The 20,966-nt window shown below is 50.4% G+C and overlaps 1 protein-coding gene across 13 annotated transcripts in view; it reads right to left on the bottom strand.

Annotated features, from left to right (window-relative positions):
• Window positions 1-20,966, bottom strand: part of LOC138816396 (F-actin-monooxygenase MICAL3-like) — a 156,525-nt gene that overhangs the window by 33,235 nt on the left and 102,324 nt on the right. For 6 of the 13 annotated variants that reach the window (XM_070006116.1, XM_070006113.1, XM_070006109.1 and 3 more), the window contains 5 exons: window positions 13,180-13,375; window positions 7,887-8,152; window positions 6,081-6,170; window positions 2,813-2,950; window positions 1,418-1,480 (listed from right to left, as the gene is read on the bottom strand). In XM_070006116.1, coding sequence (XP_069862217.1) covers window positions 1,418-1,480; window positions 2,813-2,950; window positions 6,081-6,170; window positions 7,887-8,152; window positions 13,180-13,375 — 753 coding nt within the window. The remainder of the gene's footprint in view (window positions 1-1,417; window positions 1,481-2,812; window positions 2,951-6,080; window positions 6,171-7,886; window positions 8,153-13,179; window positions 13,376-20,966) is intronic. The other 7 variants (XM_070006118.1, XM_070006117.1, XM_070006107.1 and 4 more) reach the window with 6 other exon arrangements.

A 20,966-nucleotide genomic window follows, 5' to 3' on the forward strand; every position in this document is an offset into this window, starting at 1 on the left:
TCCCTGGACTCCTGGCTGCCCCTGCCTGCTGGGTTGGCCAGTTCCTCTGCTCTTCACGCGGGTCTCCCACTTGGAGCTCCTACTAAGAAACACTGGCCGTGGAGTCAAAAGGGAGGAGGTTCTAACTCCTTGGGGCACCTTGGAAGGAACGGTCACATACGAAACAACAAACATGAGCGCTATCACTGAAGCAGCGGCAGCAGCCGGTACTGAAAGAGACGCAGCCTGAGCGATGGAACCGGGGGGTGGAGTCCAAGTGGAGAAGGAGCGCAAGGTGCTGGAAGCGGCCACACGGGTGAGGAGCACGCTGCAAAGCCAGTATTTGTGTTTATTTCAGCTGCCAGCTGAGGGACCTTCCTTCTTAGCCTTGTCCCCGGCTCTGTGCTCTGTCCCCCACGCTGATGGCTCAGGGGGGCTACACTGGATGCCAGTGAACTCCCATGACGCGTGTCTCCTGCCTGCGGCTAGCAGCTTGGTAAGAGCCTGTGGCAGAGATCGGCTGATGCCAGTCCATCCCAGAGGGACTGTCCAGGTGATGCTCGGAGCACATGTGCAGGATCCTCGGTCGGTGTGATGCTGGGGTGGAGATGGAGACTGCACAGCGCTCAGAGCACCAACTACCCTTCCTGAAGAAACGCATTTCCCAAAGAACTCAGGGAGGACCAGCAAGGGCTCTAAGTACTTAAAGACACGGTGGCTATGTGGGGCCAGCAATGGAGCCACGCGCCGGTTCTCAGTCTGCCCTCTGCCCTCCCCTGTGCTCTGGCAAATTTCTCTACAGCTTTCCTGAACTTGAACTCAAGGCCTCGTGCTCTTGCATGCCTGTTCTACTCATGGCTGGCATTCTACCTCTTGAGCCATCCCTCCAGTCAAGTTTTTTTTTTTGCTTTTTGCAGATTAATTGGAGATACAATCTCTCGGGCTTTTCTGCCCACGTTGGCTTCGAACTATAATCCTCAGATCTCAGCCTCTCCCCGAGTCGCTAGGATTACGATAGAGCTGAGCCCCCAGCACCTCAGCTCCTTCCCGAGTTTCGACTTGCTCCCTTCTCCGGCACTTGACTTGGGCAAGCTTCTAGAACACTATCTATTCCTCTGCCTTCACAGTCAGTTGTTACACACACTTTGAACCTCAGTGCAAAAGGTTCCCTCAGCTCCGGCCTTTCCCCCCACGCCCTATCCATCAGCCAAGGTGCCTCTCTGTCCTAGCTCATGGTGGGTCTGTAGTCGGCCTGGGTGGGAAGTGCCTGGGTCCATGCAAGGGGGCCGGCCTGACCAGCCATGCAAGTGCCCCACCCCGCTGGCTCCGCCCTCACATGCAGCGGCCACAGGACCACCGTCCTGGTGTTAGGGCACCAGCAGAGCTGCCTAGAGAGAGGTTACGGTGAGTGGGGCGGGGGCAAACATCACCAGACTACCTCCGGAGACCGTCTCCAGCCAGGCCTGCACTGCTGCGCGGCGTACGGAAGGAAGGCCAGGCACTGAATTTAAAACAAACGATAAACGTGGAGTTAACACGGCAGTCCGTTCCCAGTGAGGAGGAGCTGAAGTCAATGGACAGAGCCTGTCTGGTACTGAGGACTGCCGGTGTGCTGCTGGCCTGTGCAGTGGACACTCTGGACAAGGAGAAAAGAGAAAGCCAAGGAGGGGTTGGGGGGCAAGAGGGGCCCAAGGGTGCAGACATTCCGATCCGTCCCGATCTTGCAGGCAGCCTGATGCCTGGTAAGCAGGGTCTCTTTCCACAGCTTGTGTACATCTGCTCTCTACAGTGGTGGGAAAGCCATTAACAGAGGTTGGTGTTGTCTACCTGCAAAGATTTGGAGCTGGAGAGGGTGAAAGTCCAACGGGAGAATGAGTCCAGCGTGGGGCTGTGAGCGGGCTCTGGATCAATACACTTGCACGTGACAAGGCCAAGGTCCCCTGTTTAGAAGAGGTGGCTGAGGATCACACGCGGCCACCACTCCTCATTGAGCTCCTTGGTTTACTTTTACCGCTATTCACCATGGTGCACACCTTTAGTTCCATCTGTTCTGGGGGATTAAGCAAGAGGGTTGCCAGTTCAAGAACAGTCTGAGCAGCTTAGTGAGACTTTGTCAAGAAGAAGAAAAGAAGAAGGTCTGGGTGCTGGTGGCTCTCGCCTGTAATCCTAGCTACTCTAGCTGAGTAGACTAGCTGAGATCTGAGGATCATGGTTCCAAGTCAGTGAGGCAGGAAAGTCCATGAGACTCTTATCTCCAGTGAACCACCAGAAAAACCAGAAGTGGCGCTGTGGCTCAAAGTGGTAGAGCGCCAGCCTTGAGCTGAAGAGTTCCGGGACAGCGCCCAGAGTTCAAGCCCCACAACTAACAACAAAAAGGAAACAAAAAAAAAAGAGGAAGATGAATTATTTGTATTTTACTGGGAAACAGAAATAGACTATCCAATCTAATCTTTGACTCAGAGACTTTAGGGGCTTCCCTGATAGACATCTCATCTTAATTTCATTTCTAAATATGTGTTCTTCCCAACACAATTACAGGCAGACATCCCCCAGAGAAATACCTTTTCTCTTCAGAGGAGTGTTCTAACAGGGTGGATTACTGAGTTTTACAGGTCAGGATCACTTTACTGTTTTGTATCCATGGATTAAAGCCTGTCCTTGACTGAGCAGCAGGGAAGTGGTCCTGATTTAACATCAGAAAAATGCAAAATTCTGGTGCTTCTTATTCTTTGGTCAAACCGCAGCTTTGTCCCTACAAGGAAGGGTTTTCTGCAGCAGAAGGAGTGGTGAAGTGCTTCCGAAGTACACTGGGACCTGGCCTCGTGGCAGTTACCTCTGGAAGTGGAGGACTCTGAGGTGGGGACCGTTCTCTCCTCCTCCTCCTTCCCACGAATGTGTGTCCAATGCACATCAGCCTGGATTGCCAAGGGGTCCGCTGGATTTATGATTTGCTGTAGCCTGTGGTTCCCAGCTGGTATGCAGGTGTGAGGGATGGAGGCGGTGAGAAGTGGACAGGGGGAGAAACAATGGTGGACAGAGACACAGGCAGAAACACGACAGTGGATGGAAGGAAGGAAGGAAACACCACAAGAACGGAAACGGAGAGAAAGGTTACAATATTTGCCAAGACCACTTTGAATCAGAAAGAAGTAAAAGTTAAGAAAACACACACACACATACATACCCCTTTCCACTCATTCAAGCTGATACAGCCTTTTTCCTTCCTTCCTTCCTTCCTTCCTTTCCTTCCTTCCTTCTGTGTGTCCGTGTGTGTGTCCGTGTGTCCGTGTGTATGTGTGTGTGTGTGTGTGACACACATGGGGCTTGAACTCAGGGCCGAGGTGTTAGCTAGTTAGCACTCTACCACTTGAGCCACAGCCCCACCTCTGGCTCCTTGAGATTAACTGGCGATAGGAGTCTCACAAACTCTGCCACTCAGGCTAGCTTCAGGTGGAAGCCTCCTGAGTAGCTAGGATTACAGGTGTGAGACACCAACATCCAGCCATTCATTTGTACTTCTAGTTTCAGTGAAGAGGACTACATACTCCAACTCCGACGCTAAAGTCTTCTTTTTCTTTCTTATGTTCTTTTCATCCTAAGCCAAATGCCAAGGCAGGAAGAACAGATGACACCTGGTCCCCTCCAGAGGTCACAAGGACTCAGATGAAAAAGCAGAAAAAAAAGCTTTCTCAAAGACACACTTTCTGTTGGTTACCCAGCAAGGTGCTTACCACCACCTGCCGGACTGACCACTTCTCTGAGAGACGAGAGGTGGGCCATTCTCTACTGAGCCACCTAACTCCAACGAGCAGAAAGGCGCTTTCTTAGTACTTGAGTTTTTATCTTTCGCAGCCAGAACTGCTGCTGGAGAGGAACAGCCTCCCTTCCCTGAACCACATGCTGCATGCTGGGTTTGTGGAAGGGACACACTCTGCGGGGGAAGAGGCCGGCACATTCTACAGAGGGGTGAACACCCCTGCTGAGAAATACAGGGCAGAAAGCAAATTCTGGGAGCAGGGTTAGAGGAGGCAGTAGCCAGGAGAGGAAGGAGAGCTCTATACTGTGAAGTACCAAACTCTGGGAGTCCAAGGGTTGAAACGCAACCAAAACTTCTCTGCTTTATCTATGGTTGAGGTCCTGTTTCTTAAGACCCATCTAGTGACGCACTGATCCTTCTGGACATGAGATGAGGTTTTTCACAGACACGAAATTTCCTCATGACCCTTGGAATCCGACACATGGTCCCTGCCCTAGGGGACCCTGACATTAGTAGTTGGATCATGCTGGAGGAGGGTTAAGACAAAGGGACAGCCTGTGTCTTGGAGGGAGGACAGTTGTTCAGGCAGCAAGAGCAGGTACCACAGATCTGAAGGATTCTGGAGTTCCTGCCAGGAGCCAGCTTCAATCTGGGAGCGGTGCCATCCTTTCCCTCAGCCATTTTCCTGAGTGACTTGGCTCCTGTTTGGTCACTACAATGATGCTCTCTGGGCTGGGAGCAGTGAGGATGACATACAGGAGCAGAAAATACTGATCAGGGCCCGGGAGAAAACCTCTTCTCTATCAAAGTGTGTTGCTTAAAAGTTCCTGGTAGCTTGGCTCTGGTGGACAAGAGAAACTGCTTTGGGAAAAGGGTTTTTGAAACGTAAAGTTTTATCTTCCTTGATTTTCCAAGATGGAATTAAGACACACCTCTGATTGTTCAGGGAATAGCAGAGGTGTGGCTATGTTTTGAGATGGTTAATATTTTATCTGATTCAAACTAGCCAGTCTGAGCAAATTGTGAACCTGAGTTCAGCCTATCAGAGCAGAGGGGCAGGGCCTGCTCCATCCCGGATAATCAGGGCAGCTGCCTGCCTGTTCTGGGCTTGCTTGACAGATTCTTGGCTGATGGCACACTCTTCTGCAGAAGTAAAATTTGCTTTGCTAGGACAACTCTCTATTTTTTTTTTTTTTGGATCGGTCGTGGGGCTTGAACTTTGGGCCTGGGTGCTGTCCCTCAGCTCTTCAGCTCAAGGCGAGCGCTCAACCACTTGAGCTACAGCGCCACTTCCGGTTTTCTGGTGGTTTATTGGAGATAGGAGTCTCACGGTCTCTCCTGCCTGGGCTGGCTTTGAACCGCAATCCTCAGATCTCAGCCTCCTGAGTAGCTAGGATTATAGGTGTGAGCCACCAGCGTCTGGTGACAACTCTCCATTTTCTTGTCTACCGTTGTGACTCCAGTGGTTCTTGGAGAACATATGTATTACAGGTCCTCAGTGTAGACCCTGCCCTGTGCTCTAACATGGGGGCTTCGGCCCCTCATGGCACCTTTCCTAGAGTGGCTGTCTTTTTTTTTTTGGGGGGGGGGGTCCGGGTCGTGGGGCCTGAACTCTGGGCCTGGACACTGTCCCTCAGCTCTTCAGTTCAAGGCTAGTGCTCTACCACTTGAGCCACAGCACCACTTCCGGCTTTTTTCTTTTTGCTTATGTGGTGCTGAGGGATCGAACCCAGGGCCTCAGGCATGCAAGGCAAGCGCTCTACCACTGAGCCAGCGAGTGGCTGTCTCAAGATTCACAGATTCTCTCCAAGGCTTCTTTGCCTTTCTGGTACAAGATGGGGCTAAATCACATCAGTCACCGAACAGCCTGCCTGGCAGGTCAGCCAGCTCTTTCTCTACCTTTTAAAATGTGAGCTTCTCCCTGAGTTATATTCTGTCTCCCGCTAACACATACAGCCGGGGGGGATTTATCAGCAGCATGAAGTCAGCCTTCCTTCCTCTGAGAAATACTAAAGGCAGCTAAGGTGGGATGGAAACTTTGGTCATGCAATTTCCGGCATTAGAGAAGCTGCCAAGTCTTCCCTGGGTAAGGGGAACCCGGGGCAGAACCTTGAGGGTAGAGAGAGGACCACAGGCATCACTTACTCTCTACTGACGTAGACACTGCTCTCTGTGCTGGGAAGGCCGGGTATGGGGGTAGGTAGCCAGCTAGATGTGTGAAAAAAAAACCCAAGTGCAGCTATCTGGAAAGCACAGATCTTTTCGTGTGGAACCTGCTCTTGGAGATGGGTTTTGGATGGGGAGGGATCTGGGACAGAGGTGGGAAGGCGGGCAAGGTGGGTACCTTTACATGTACCCGCTGCTTCTTCCTTTGAGAGATGCTGGAGCCACTGGCCTTGCAGAAGTTCTCTGTCCCAGGGGCAATACTCCCCTTCTACAGCAGGGGGAGCCAGACACCCACCGACAGCACCAAGAATCCCACAGAGGGGCAAGTGGAGAGGGACAGGAAGGAGGAAAGAGAACAGAAAGCAGAGTTATCTCCAGCGGCCAGCAGTGGGGTCCTGTCACTGCCCACAGGTGTCCAGATCCTCACATCCGCCCAGAAGACACACATCACAGGCTTGGGACAAGGGCTAGCCCGTGAACACACCGAGCATGGCTGGACTATGCGACACGTACTTCTCTGGTTGAAGCTCATTTTCTGCAGGCCTGATCTTGATACTGGCTCTAAGAGTAGGCAGTTAACTCCACTTAAGGGGGCCTGGGGAAGGTCCTGGAAGACTGAGCTATGTGGGTCCAAAGATAGCAAGCTTCAGCCCTCACTGGAGGCAACGATATCCACAATGAAGTGAGTTCACAAGGTACTTTCCTGGGTGTGAGCTGGGAGCAGGCGGGGGGTAGGGGGCAGCCCTGTGTCTGCAGCATGTGCTGCAGATGTGGCTGGGACGAGAGGACCCCAGGCCCCAGCCGTGGTCTCTGGCTTCTTGTGCGGACCCTCATCAAGTCTCAGGAAACTGCATGAACGCAGGGCCTGAGCCTCCGTGGGCTACCCTCGTGGCACTCTGCACGAGGCCTGGCGGAGTAGTTCCCGAGGGTTTTCTAAACGCCCCCAGGGAGTGTAACCCCTGGGCAGGCCTTGGTGTCAGGGTGGTCCCTCTCCAGAGATCACTGTGTGAACACGAGTCCTGCCGGAGAAAGGCTCAGGCGCTGAGGTGCCAGAGGGAACAGGTGTCGGGTGGGCCTGGGCAAGGAGCACACTGGATTCAGGAAAAACAGAGAGGCAACCTCACTTCAACCCTCCACCACACCCGTGCCTCCAGACTCAACCTGCTCTGCACAGAAGGAAGGAGTAGGGCTTGGAACCTTCTCTTTGGTTCTGTGCTCCTGCAGAGCAAGAACAACCCTCCTGGGGCGTCACATCTCTACCTGTCACCCACGGGACCTCCGTGCCTCCAGGACAGGGAAGGAATGTCCCTCTGTCCTCAGGTTTTCCCCTCACAGCCAGAGAGAAGGAGGGAATGGAAAAATCCACCACAAGAAGCTATCTCAGAAGCAATCAGAACAAGTGCACACTGAAGATGCTCCTTCTCCACCAGCTCCATTGTGACCACAGATCCTCTCTGTCCCTGGCACTGAGGCCCAGTAGCCTCAGCTTTCAAGACAGAACCAGAGACTCCTTTAAAGAGCTAATTTCCCTCCCCTTAGGAAAATACATTTCACTAATTGACACTATGGGGGGGCGGGGAGACAAAGGAGGAAGCAGGAACGAGTATCCTAATGTAGACGAAGACTTTGCACTGGCCCCTGGCTTCCACTTGCAGTTAAAGTACAAAGGTGCACAAGGGACATTATCACATTGCAATGTTCCGCCAGACACCCGTATCTCCTCTGCTCTTGAGATCAGGGAGTGTGGGAGGGGGAGGAGGGGGGGGGTCTTCCTGGCTCTGAGATCAGGAAGTGTGGAAGGGGAGGAGGATCTTTCTGGCTCTGACTTAAGATAGGGGAGTGGGGGCAGGGGAGAACACCATCTCTGGCTCTGAGGCAGGCAGTCAGTGTACAGCGAATTGTGGCTGCAGCCACTGTGCCTGTTAAACTCACACCTGGCTCCAGGGGAGGGGGTCAGGGCTAGGAGAAGGGAGTATTTTCTGACCTTCACTGGATTCTTCCTCCTCTTCATCATATTCTTCTTCCTCTTCTTCATAGTCCTCTTCCTCCTCCTCCTCCTCCTCTTCCCCCTCCTCCTCTTCCTCCTCAGGCCCAAAGCTCTTGGAGGCCTCCAGGTCCTCCTCACTCCTTCCTTTCAGAAGAGCATGGATCCTCACTGCCTCTTTCCAAGGAACACCACCCAGGTCAGAGGTGGGCAACTGGTCTTCCTCATCATCCTCTTCTTCCTCCTCCATCTCCGACTCGGAACTGCTGTGAGGAAGGACCACATAATCCAAGTGAGGGGTTACATCACACGGAGAAGGGAAGGCTGGGAGCAGAGGTCCAGCCGAGTGGGAGGGGACGCGAGGTAGGAGGACGGGGGTAGGGTACACAGCCCAGCCTGTGGGCACAGTGGCCAGCAGGCCCCACCACTGAGGGGTCACAGAAGGCCACAAGAGCAGAGCAGGGGCATAGACTCCTGCTACGACCTCATGACCCTCAGTACTGAGGAAAGAGAGAATGTTTTTTTTGCTCTGGCCACTATTTGGTGGAGGGAACTCAATTCTATTCTACTTAGGTTGGCTAGAAGCCTCTCATGAGAACCATGGGGGTACAGGCATGCACGGGCAGTCAGGATGTATGTGCGTAGTGAGGAGCACAGAGGAGGCAGCAGCCTGATTAACGTGATGGTGATCCTTGAGAGCCCAGTCCCCCCCCCCACTGCCGGCCATACAGACGTGGGGCCAGGGTCCCATCAGGCAAGCAGGCCCAGCACAAACTCCCACCTGCAGGCCACACAGACGTGCGGCCAGCGTCCTGCCCACCAAGCAGGCCCAGCACCAAAACACCGGAAAGATCAATCCCTGGGCCACCCTGCCTGACAAATAGCTCTATCCTCCACTCTGGTTCTGTTCACAGAAGAGGCCAGCTCAGGCTGGAACAGAGCAGCACTTTACAAGAACACCTTTCCCTGGCCCAGCCCTGGCTTTCAGGATAAAGCACTTGACCTATGGAGATGGGCCCCAGGGGCATCAGGCTCCCTGGTGTTCTGTGAAGGCAGGGTCCTCTGCACCAACATGCAGCTCCTCACAGCCCAGCTGTGAGCACACAGAGTCAAGGACAATGATGTGCACTACCAGGGCCACTGGTTCTGTGTAGGGAGAGTCTGACTGTCCCAAACAGGTCTGCCCTTGTCCTCAACGTAGGGGAGGAAAACGCCTGGCCCCCTGGGATTCTGTCTAAGAGGACTGCCTGGGACCTTGGGTGGTAGTAAGTCTAGTAAGCAGATGCAAGTGAAGGCTAGCCATATCCCACAGTCTTACTTTGGGGGAGGGAACTGGACATACCATAAAGACTGACGCTGTGATTTGGTATGGGTTCTGAGCCAAATGGTACCGGCCAGAAAACTCCAAGCTCCCAAGCCTGGGTGGGTATACTCAGCCCACACTGTCGCACACTGACACCAAGAAAGCAACACAAGGTCCTGGTCCCACTTCGATAGAACACTGGGAAGCTCTGGAGTCTGGCAGTTTGCTCACACACTTCTTTCCTTGGCTGATTTTTTTTTTTTTTAAAAGCCGGCTTCTTTCCCTTGTAACAAGCCACGGCCACGGTGTAACAGCTCTTGGTGAGTTCTGTGGGTCCTTTTCTAGACAAGGGTCGGGTCTGAAAGTGGCTGGGGAAACTCCTGAATCTGTGGTTGGTGTCACAAGTGACAGCAGACTGGCCCGCTGGACCACATGACCCCAGGGGTGACTATTATGCTCTGTGACCCACGGCTTTATTTTTTGCCAGTCCTAGGGCTTGAATGCAGGGCCTGGGCACTGTCCCTGAGCTTTTGCTCAAGGCTAGCACTCTACCTCTTGAGCCACAGTGCCATTTCTGGCTTTTTCTGTGTATGTGGTACTGAGGAATTGAACCAGGGGCTTCATGCATGCTAGGCAAGCACTCTACCACTAAGCCACATTCCAAGCCCCAATGACCCATGACTTTCTTACCACCTGGGTCTTGGTTATGCTATGGAGGTCAGGGATCACTGACGTTCATCAAAGTCTCATGATGTACCCCAGGATGGCCTGCAACTCTCAATGATCCCTAAGCGCTGGAGTTATAGGTGCACAGAAAGAGCACGCTGAACGCCCACCGCAGCTAAGCCAGTGGATGCAGGAATAAGAACTGACTCCCTCCTGCAAGCTGTGGCCTGCCTTACTCATTTAGCCACCCAATTATAATGTGCCCAGTGTCCTCGGCTTACAATACACTTACTAAACACCCAGGAGTAAAGGCAAAGATGACAGGGGCAAGATGCATACTCTCAGAGGGGGACAAGGCACAAACACATCATGATAAGTCAGGTAAAGGGGAGGAGTTGGCGTCACAGGTCATGAATGAGGGATCTGAACCATGGAAGACTTGGCATCTGTGTTCGATCATGTTTCAGCATTTATTTATTTTTGGGTCGGTTGTGGGGCTTGAACTCTGGGCCTGGGCACTGTCCCTCAGCTCTTCAGCTCAAGGCTAGCACTCTACAACTTGAGCCACTGAGCCACTTCCAGGTTTCTGAGTGGTTTATTGGAGATAAGCACCTCACAGACTCTTGCCCGGGCTGGCTTTGAACCTCAATCCTCAATCTTAGTCTCCTGAGTAGGATAATAGGTGTGAGCCACTGGCTCATGCCTGGCTTAGTATTTTTTTTTTAAACTGGAATTATGTTTGCTCTTCTTGAGGGTAGTTTGCTTTCTTTGAATGGATTTTGAATGGATCTGGTATGTGCCAGGTAATATGGTTCAAAGATAAAACCAGGTCAGAGCTGCAATCATCTTAACCCTTTGCCTCTCCTCCACAGCTGAGTGTCCGCAGGCTTGTTTGGGTAATGGTAGTAAGCCAGCAGGCTGAGCTGCACGGCCCCAGCTTCCCGAGAGAAGGGAGCTCCTAACCCGACCTCTAGCGGCTTTATGGCAGCTCACGGACTGGAGTGTGAAGATGCGAGAGGAAAGGTCAGCCCTCATCTTTCTCTGTAAGCGACAAGCTCAGAGGCTCTGCCATTTCCTGGCGCTCAAGACAAGCAAAGCAGCCTTCCTCTGTGGGCAGGGAGGTCTGGAATTTGACAAGTGGTGCCAAAGACACTGACTTAGAACCACCCTGATCCTCCAGGGCCTCCGTCCTGAGCAGCGAGGGCTATAGGCATGATCCACTGGTGCCTGACTCAGCTTACAAACTATTTTTTTCCTGTTGTTGCTGGTCCTAGGGCTTGACCTTGGGGCCCTGGCCATTGTTCATTGTTCCTGAGCTTTTGGACTCAGGAAGTTGAGCCACTCTACCACCTGAACCACAGCTCTACTTCTGGCTTTCTGTGGTTCATTGGAGATAAAACTCTCATGGACTTTCCTGCCCAGGCTAGGCTTTGAACCATGACCCTCAGATCTCAGCCTCCTGAGTAGCTATGATCACAGGCATGAACCACCAAGCGCCAGCCATCAGCCTAGAAACTCTGTGAGGAGAATCCCTACAGGAGAAAAAAAAAGCATCACAGACAGCCTAAAGCACTCTTAGGTTCTGGGGGGCATCACTGCGGAGGGAAGCTGGCAGAGGATGGTGAGGAAGGCTATGCCTGAGGGGGCTCTGCCTGGGGTTCCCCCTGAAGTTCTCTGAGGCTTCTCAAAGGGAAACAGGACTCTAATCAAGGACTCTGCGAACTGCTGTCCTGTTCAGCCAAACACCAAAGTCCCACCCACACTGAGACCTCATGAACACTGCCAAGCAGGTAACATCAACCAGTGACCTTCACATGGGTGAAAATCAAGCATGTGCTCAGCCACTGCCTCTGCTGGACAAGGCAAGACAGGGGAAGGACAGGCAGGAAATCCCATTTATTCACGCTCTGCCACACATGATGATGCCATCCGGTTGCGGGAAGCCCATGGAAATGTTAATCTGTGAACACTAAAGCACTTACAGCACCCGGCACAGCACAGGCCGCCTTCTTTGCTTTGAGCAATAAGGGAAACCAATATTAAAACCACAGAGGTTGGCTGGGAATGGGGATTAGTGGTAGATGCTTGCCTAGCCTGTTCGATTCCTCAGTACCACAGACAGAGTAAAAGCCAGAAGTGGTGCTGTGATTCAAGTGCTAGAGCGCTAGTCTTGAGCAAAAGAAGCTCAGGGACAGTGCCCCGGCCGAGTTCAAGCCCCAGCACTGATGAAAACAGAAACAAGACAAAACAACACCAAACCACAGAGTCAATTTTCCCTGGCCTTGGGCCAGGAAATTTAAAAATGCATCCTCTAGAGTCCTCTAGAAGACAGGCTCCACCCAGCTTGGAAGGAGGGTCAGGAGGCTGCTGAGTCCTGGCGCAAGGTGCCTGTGTAAAGTCAACCATGGAGCTGATCATAAACATGATCAAGAATGTCTGTAAAAGACAGCCATTCCCACTCCACACCTTAGGGGAGGGCCCAGGAACTGCTTTTGCACCAAATGTCCCAGTGGTGTTTACCATCAGGAAATCTGGAAATCTTGCAGTGGCAATTCACAAATCACCCAAGAAATAAGGAAAAAATGAAACTCTTTTGTGTCTTTCCAGGCTGGTTCCATCAGTGTCTTGGCCTGGCTACCCGCTGCAAGCCCTCAAGGGCTGCAGGCACCGTGAGCAGACCACAAGGAAACGCAGGCTGGAGGGCTGCAGGGAGATGCAGGCTGCAGGGAGATGCAGGCTGCAGGGAAACGCAGGCCGGAGGGCTGCAGGGAGATGCTGGCTGCGGGGAAACGCAGGCCGGAGGGAAACACAGGTCAGTGCAGTGACTGCTGACTGTGTATAGGTTACAGGTAAGGCTACTGACAGAGCAGGGAAGAGCAGATGAGACCGCAAGAAAAACAGGAAGAACCCTAGGCTTGGACCCAGAAAAACTGAGATAGGAAATCAGTTCTATTCCTAGCTCTGCCCACTTCCTATGTAGAGGGACAAAACCTCACAAGCAGAGGATGATCGAAGCACACAGTCAGCACCAGGCAGAGAAGCCCGATACCATGTACTGTTTTAGAACCATATTCCTATTTCCCCCTCTAGTCGTCACACCAATTAAGTGAGGAAGGAGCTAGCATAGGTTTCATTTTACAGACAAAGAAACTGAGGCATAAAAAACGACAAAGTTTACCTACAGCTCCATTGCTGGAAAGTGTCTGAGCCAGCATTTCCACACAGTCTGGCTCGGATTCCATCTTTAAGAAGCTCCCCGGCTGCCCTCCAGTGAGGTGGTTTTCATCTGGGGACCCAAGAGCCTGGCAAGCCACGGGCACTGACCTGCTGGCCACGTCCTCTTCGGTGCCTTTGTCCAGCACGCTGCTCAGGTTGTGCTCTGCCTGGGTCTCCTCGGGCACCTCCTCCAGCTCCTCGGCCAGTCTCACAGACCGGCGGTAGTTCTCTAGCTCGATCCTCTCGGGGGTGCCCCTCAGCCTCTTGGCGATGCTAGGCTCCTCCAGGCCATTCACACCGGGACCTGAGGGACAAACACGGAGGCCCAGTTCTGAGGATGCAGCATGGACCAGGACTCTAGCCCCAGGATGAAGGATGTATAGAGAGGAAGGAGAGACCATCTAGGCACCGAGGCACTGCCCTTCACTAAAATGAAGACAGGACCTCCATGAAATCTGAACATCCGGCCACTAAAAGTAAAGGCAAAAGCAAACAAACAAAAAACTCCATGGATTTGGTAGAAGCTGGGAAAGGAGGCTGGTAGGAGAGGAATAAAGATCACATGTCCACGTCTACTTTCTTTTCTTTTTTCTTTTTTTGTTGGTCATATGGCTTGAACACTGGGCCTGGGAGCTGTTCCTCTGCTCTACCACTTGAGCCACAGCACCACTTCCAGTTTTCTGATGGTTTATTGGAGATAAAGTTTCACAGCTTTTCCTGCCCAGGCTGGCTTTGAACCAGGATCCTCAGATCTCAGCCTCCTGAGTAGCTAGGATAACAGGTGTGAGCCACCGGTGCCTGGCCACGTTTACTTTCTGTATCACCCCTGAGCCCCAGCCTGATTGAACAAAGCCAGCAACAGTCAGGGATGACAGGGGTATGGGAGACCGTCAGGTAGCTCTTCTCACTACTCAGAAGGGAACTACATAGCTCTAAAGTCACTGCCTGGGGCCAAGTTCTTCAAGCAACCCAGCCCGAGCGGTCTGGGAGTGGGGCAAGGTCTCTGCCTCAAGTCTGGCTGCCTCCCTGGAGGTATCTGGGCAGCTGTTTGACTGTATTCTCACACTAGACCTGCCTATGCCACTGGGCCAGATTCATGAAAACAGTTTTTGTGAACAAACACACCACACAGTTATTTGTTCAGTAAAGGACCGAGCCAGGCTTGACTGAGTGGCATGAGTGATGGACACCTAGCACTGACGTTTTTTCCTCTGTAAATAAACTGTCACCTTTGGGCAATACTCAGAAATCATGGCAGCTGGGCACTGGTGGCTCATGCCTATAATCCTAGTCACTCAGGAGGCTGAGATCTGAGGATCAAGGTTCGAAGCCAGCCTGGGAAAGGAAAGTCCGTGACACCCTTATTTCCAGTTAACTACTAGAAAATCAAAAGTAGAGCTGTGGCTCAAAATGGTAGAGTGCTAGCCTTGAGCAGAAAAGCTTAGGGACAACACCCAGGCCCTGAGTTCAAGCCCCACGACTAATAACAACAAGAACAACAACAAAAAGAAACCACAGGAGTGCCCTGCCCCCAGTATTCCTTTGTCCGGTGGTCTGAGCATCTGTTGTTGATGATCTGTGCCTGTCTATTTGTATACCAAAAGATAATTTTTTAGAATTGTTATTCCTATTCTATTGTTCCTTTGTACATTTTTCAGTTCTACCATAGACTTATAGTCTTTTTTTTGGGGGGGGGGGTCCAGTTGTGGGGCCTGAACTCTGGGCCTGGGCGCTGTCCCTCAGCTCTTCAGCTCAAGGCTAGTGCTCTACCACTTGAGCCACAGCGCCACTTCCAGCTTTTTTCTTTCTGCTTATATGGTGCTGAGGAATCGAACCCAGGGCCTCATGCATGCAAGGCAAGCGCTCTACCATTGAGCCACCTTCCCAGCCCCTCATAGTCTTTTTTAAAACTTAAAAATATTGTGTTTGAGACTCCTATGTTTCCCTTAATCTAGATCAGCGCCCTGTCTCCTTTCTAGACCATTTCCCTCTGATCTCCATGTCAATCACCCCAGTTTGGGCTAGAAGCTCCCATTTTCCTCAGATGTCCCTCTCACTCACCCCAGTTGGGGTTGGAGGCCCACATTCCTGTCTGATGTCCCTATCTCCCCAGCTTTGCTTGAAAACCCCAGTTGATCCTGCAGTCGACCACTGTAGCATGACATGATAGAGAGGTACAAACTCCTCCAGGAACTGGAAGAGAGAAAGAAATCAGAAAAAAAACTATATAACTGGGAGGGAAAAACTGGGAGAGTGAGGAGAGTCATTATCTGACTTATGTAACTGTAATCCTTCTGTACATCACCTTTATAACAAGAATAAAAAATTATGTAACTACTCAGGGTTCATACGGTCTTACGGATTATGATGCCGACCTCCCAGGGTTATTAGTATGAATGCTGAATGAAATTATAAACATATGGACACATTGTGGAGTGCAGACTCGGCTCCACTGAGCCTTTGTTACTTAAGTCTTGTACACAGGTGGTATACTGTAAAGCAACACATATGACATCCAGTAGCAACTCGTATAGACCTCTGCAGAAGTGTATGTGTGGTCTTGGCTTATTATAGACCACAAACATTATCACATGACAGAGACGGGAGGAAGCAGAAATGTGAAGGAATATAACATGTACTTGTGTTTAGGTCTTTCTGGGCTTACTAGCAGGGGTTGAGAAGCAGAAAATCAGGTGACAGCGGGTCAACGCATGGTCTTGTGATCTGTCCAGGGAAGGTTTATGGTTTCTGTGACATTCTAAAGCAATAGCAATCATATGGGGTTTGGGCATGAAATGCCACACCAGGTCCCAGGTAGACCTCTATTAAAGGATAGGAGTTGGAGTATTGTTCAGCAATGACTGGCAGGTTGCACAGATAATGCTCTGGAGGCCTGGCATTTCTGTTGTATACAGGATTTTGAACCTCTCAACGGCATGAGAAAGAGCCCCAGGTAAGTACTAGGGTAAAAAGGTGGTGCTAGAGTTACAGGAAGATGATTTCAAGTTTGTAGAGAAATTTTCCCTGGACAGAAGGGTCTACAAATACAGGTGTATGCCTGGTAATGAGTTTACCTGAGCCCTGGCCTACCAGTGCCTAGACCGCCCATCTGTCATTTTAAACATCCATACTACATTCTTTCATACCAACGTATTTTCAATATGAAGGATGTAAAACCTCACAGAACTGTCTTAGAGCAGAGAATCCGGCATGTGGAACAACAGACAGTCTACCTTCCTCCCAGTGTTTTTTTTTTTTTTAGATTGCCCAAGGCCTGCAGACAAGTAAATCATCAAGCATCAGAACTTGGCAGTCCAAGCCTGAAGCTCTGGGAAGGAGAAATGTTGATTTAATTCTGGGCTTGGCTACAATGAACAAAAAGAAACCAGAAGCACTGAGAACTATCCAGACCATTCATACATGAAGCCCCTAGAGAAGGATGTTCTGGCCACGAAAACCGCAAGAAGGCTCTTGCTGGAGATTTTGCAAAAACTAAGATAGAAGGTTAGGGGGTAGCACAAACCTGCAATCTCAGCACTCGGGAAGCTGAGCAGAAGGACTACAAGTTTAGAGTCAGCCAGAGCTAAGACAACAACAAAACACGGTGGGGAGTAGAGCTGCCTCTGTCCAATACACGTCCACCCGGGCAGTTCCCACACCTCCAGCTCCCCCTTGGCTGTTAGCCACAAGGGAACGCAGGAAGGCAGGGTGTCTGAGGGCTCATTCCCCACGGAGGTGGAGCAGGAAGGCGGTCCTCAGATGAGGCGAGGCCAGTTCCTACAATCCACCCTAAGCTTAACATCCCCAACCCGGGACTCTAAAGTACTCTGGGGGAAATGCAAAAACAAATAAGCAAGGGGTTCTGGGTCACACTGGCCAGACGGGTGAAGACAGACTCAGAGAGCAGAAAGTGAGAGTGAGGGAGGCCTGGGCAGTGGCCACCTGGCCCTGCTTCAGCGGATAGAAGAGCCTGGAGGAGATAAAGTTACTGGCAGTTGACGTGCCTGGCCATGCTTCTAGTCTCAGCTGCCTAGGAGGCTCACGTGCGCCCAGGAGTCTGAGTCCAGCCTAGGCAACACAGTAAATCCTATCTAGGGGGAGGGGGCCCAAATCACCGGCAGGAGCTGGTTTGGAAAGGCAAACAACTAGCTGGGTCAGGCGGCTGGGTCAAGACCCACATAGCCCCTGCACTCCACACGTCTCAGTGTGACTACAGCTGCATAGGGACTTTCCAGCTAAACGCGGAATGAAAGAACTTGGGATAATTTCCAAGGCCAATACATCACTAAGTAAGTCAGGGCGGGCAGAGCTCAGGGCATGGGGAGGCCAATTATAGCCTCACACATACCAGAAGAAAACAGCTCCCAGGATCTGGGCTGCATCCTAAATAGGAAGAAGGCTCTGGGCTTGACCTGAGGTTCTGCCCGCAGTAAGCTCTAGACATCATTCTAAAAGAATGGGCTGGGAAGGTGGCTCAGTGGTAGAGCGCTTGCCTTGCATGCCTGAGGCCCTGGGTTCGATTCCTCAGCACCACATAAGCAAAAAAGAAAAAACTGGAAGTGGCGCTGTGGCTCAAGTGGTAGAGCGCTAGCCTTGAGCTGAAGAGCTGAGGGACAGCGCCCAGGCCCAGAGTTCAGGCCCCACGACTGGACCCAAAACAAAAACAAAAAAAAACAAAACAAAAAAGAAATACTTTGAAATAGGACAGCCCTCAGCTGACTCAGCCCAGCTGCCAGAGCTTTATTTGTTCTGCCTGGTTCCTGGACAGACGGAGGGATGAAGAGGAGACAGCACAGCATCTCCCAGGGCGTCAGTGGACAGCTCTCCTCCTGCATCCATTCCCTGGCCTTCCTGCAGTGGCAATCGGACCCCAGTGCTTAGGTCACTTCAGGGTTTGGGGCACATAAGAGATCATGACACTTGAAAACCTTATTCTCCTCTACTCTGAATGATTTTCTGGCCCATTTTCTTTCTTTTTCCCTTAAAAAATACTTTAATCAACCAGGTGCCCGTGACTTATGCCTGTAATCCTAGCTACTCAGGAGGTTGAGATCTGAGGATGGCAGGCAGTTCAAAACAAGTCTGGGCAAAAAAGCCTACGAGATTCTTATCTCCAATTAACCAGTAAAAGAAGAGCTGGAAGTGGAGATGCGGTTCAAATGGTAGAGCACTAGCCTTGAGCAAAAAAGCTCAGGGACAGCACCTAGGCCCAGAGTTCAAGTTCCAGGGCTAGCATTAAAAAAAGAAAAAGATTTTAATCAACATATAAGTTATGCATACTTATGGAGTGTAATATGATAATTTAGTACACGTAAGCTTTGTATTATACATCGCTTTTTTATATATACATAGAATCAAAGTAATCAACATTTCTATCTCATCAAAATGTATCCTTTCTGTGTGTTAGAAACCCTGGGACTCTTCTAGTTATTCTGAATATATGATTTAGTGTCTGGTACAATGACCCTACCACGTGGTGCTACAGAACACAGGTTAACCCCTTGTCTCAGGTGCTTTGATTCCTTTTATTTGAGCTCCTCATTGCTCCTTCCTCTAATGACTAGTCTACTCTCTACTTTGATGAGTTCCACTTTTTTAGCTGGTAAAACTTTGAATGAAATCGGAATCTGACAAACATGTATGAAAAGGAACAGTGGGTCTTTGTTTGGTGTGCTCCACCTATACAGGATGGACGCTGAGCCCATTTACTCCATTACTCAATCACCTGCTTTGGGCCAGGTACTGTGCCAGGTGATCAGCAGAACAGAGCAGATTCTGTAATCGTTGGGCTCCAGTGACCTGAGTTGGGCTGGTCACAATACAGTGAGGAATTAACTTGGAAATCAGGATGGTGTATACATGTAATCTAGCAGTAGGGAGGCAGGAAAAATGAGAGTTCTAGGCCAGCCTCAGCTATACAGTGAGATGCTTTCAAACAACAAGTTCCCAAAAAAGTTTTTCCTTAGCTGTCTGAAACAGAGGACCAGGCACACCTGGGGAATCTTGACATATGAAGCTATGCCTCAGGGGGCCCTCATCACTGGAGTTGGGCTGGACAGTATGGCCTGGTATCCGTGGAGGACCCAAGCCAACTGCAGCAAGAGGAAGTCATTCCCAGGCATGTTTTAGCCCCTGCAGTTTGCGTATGATTAGGTACTGACTGGGAACCACCAAACTGGCCTTTTCTTATTTGCACCTGGAGTTATTTGCCACTCTGCTTGTCTGGGCTCACATTTTTCTTTCTTTCCTCCTCCCCCTTCCTTCCTTCCTTCTTTCCTTCCTTTTGCCTTTCTTCTTAATTTGCTGGTCCTAGGGCTTGAACTCAGGGCCTGGGTGCTGCTCCTGGGCCTCTTTGTGCTCAAGGCTAATGCTCTTCCACTTGAGCCACATCTCTACTTCCAGCTCTTACTTTACTGGTTAAGTGAAGAATATCATAGACTTCCCTGCCCAGACTGGCTTTGAACTGTGATCCTCAGATCTCAGCCTCCTGCATAGTTCGAATTACAGGTATGAGCCACTGGCACCCGGCTCCACATTTTTCTTTTATAGTTTATATATTTTTCTTATTCTAAGAGGGCATCAAACACTTGCAAGTACCAAAGCAGTGTGGTCACTAGCCAGGCAAGGTTATTTCTGCCCCTGTTTCTTTCCCCCAACAGAAGTCTTCTGTGGTTTCCTATTAGCAGGGTCTGTGTTCACAAAATTGTCCTCAAATTGTACAACATGAGGCAGGTAAGGAAATGCATCAGAAACTGTGATAGGTATGCTACCTATGCTGGCCACAGAATTGTCACATTCCTGTCACCCTGTAAAAGTTGACCGTCCCTTACGCAAACTGTTGGGACCAGAAGTATTCTGTATTTAGGATTTTATTTTGGAATGTGCATATTCATGAGATACTTGGGGTAAGGAACCCAAATCTGAACGTAAGATTCATTTATGCTCCAAATCTACTTTACATATTATAGCTTAAAGGTAAATTTATGCAGTATTTTAAAATAACTTCCCAAAAGACAGAATATTTCATGCTGTGGGATTTTCTACTTATGGATTACTGGTACTCAAAAAGTTCCTAATTTTATTTATCTATTATTTTTTTCCTGCTCATACTAGAGCTTCAACTCAGGGACTTTTTTTTTTTTTTTTTTTGGTCAGTCATGGGCCTGAATTCTGAGCCTGCGCACTGTCCCTGAGCTCTTCAGCTCAAGCTAGTGCTCTACCACTTGAGCCACAACCCCACTTCTACCTTTTTCTGTTTTTGTGGTGCTGAGAAATCAAACCCAGGGCCTCATGCATGCTATGCAAGCACTCTACCAAATGAGCCGCCTCCCAAGCCCCTCTTATAGACTCTCACGGGTTTTGTTGTTGTGGTTGTTGTGTTTGTTTTGGGGTGGCATGAGGATTGATCCCAGTGCTTGCTAGGCAAGCTCTCTACCACTCAGGCCACACCCATAGCCCTTCTTCACATCTCTACAGAGCACTCTGTCTTGCTCACAGGCCTGAATAGAGCCTCAAACCAGAGGCTCTGCTGAAGAGGGAATGGTTGTGTGTCTGGTACACAGGAGAAATCAGGATAGATGCTGAATAAAATGTTTTGAATTAAAGAATAGGGTGAAAGTTTAGATCCTCTGACTAAGCTAGAACAATACTTCAGTACAATTTTAAAAAATCTAATTTCCTCATGTTGACATAGAAAACTTTAAGGCCATTTAAGGCCATTATGTCTCTCCAATAAATAGCTTGGTGCAGCAAACAACCTCAGTAACACATTAGAAATACCATCTCTACAAAAAGGACAAGTTTGCCAAGCAGTCATCACTTCCTAGCATGCAGGCAAAGAAACCCTCTGCACTCAGGTCCTCAAATGATCTGAGGTCAGAGAATAACGGTAGTTC

Source organism: Dipodomys merriami, unplaced genomic scaffold (assembly GCF_024711535.1).
Source record: "Dipodomys merriami isolate MVZ:Mamm:240054 unplaced genomic scaffold, mDipMer1.0.p SCAF_696, whole genome shotgun sequence".
In the NCBI taxonomy this organism is placed as follows: domain Eukaryota; kingdom Metazoa; phylum Chordata; class Mammalia; order Rodentia; family Heteromyidae; genus Dipodomys; species Dipodomys merriami.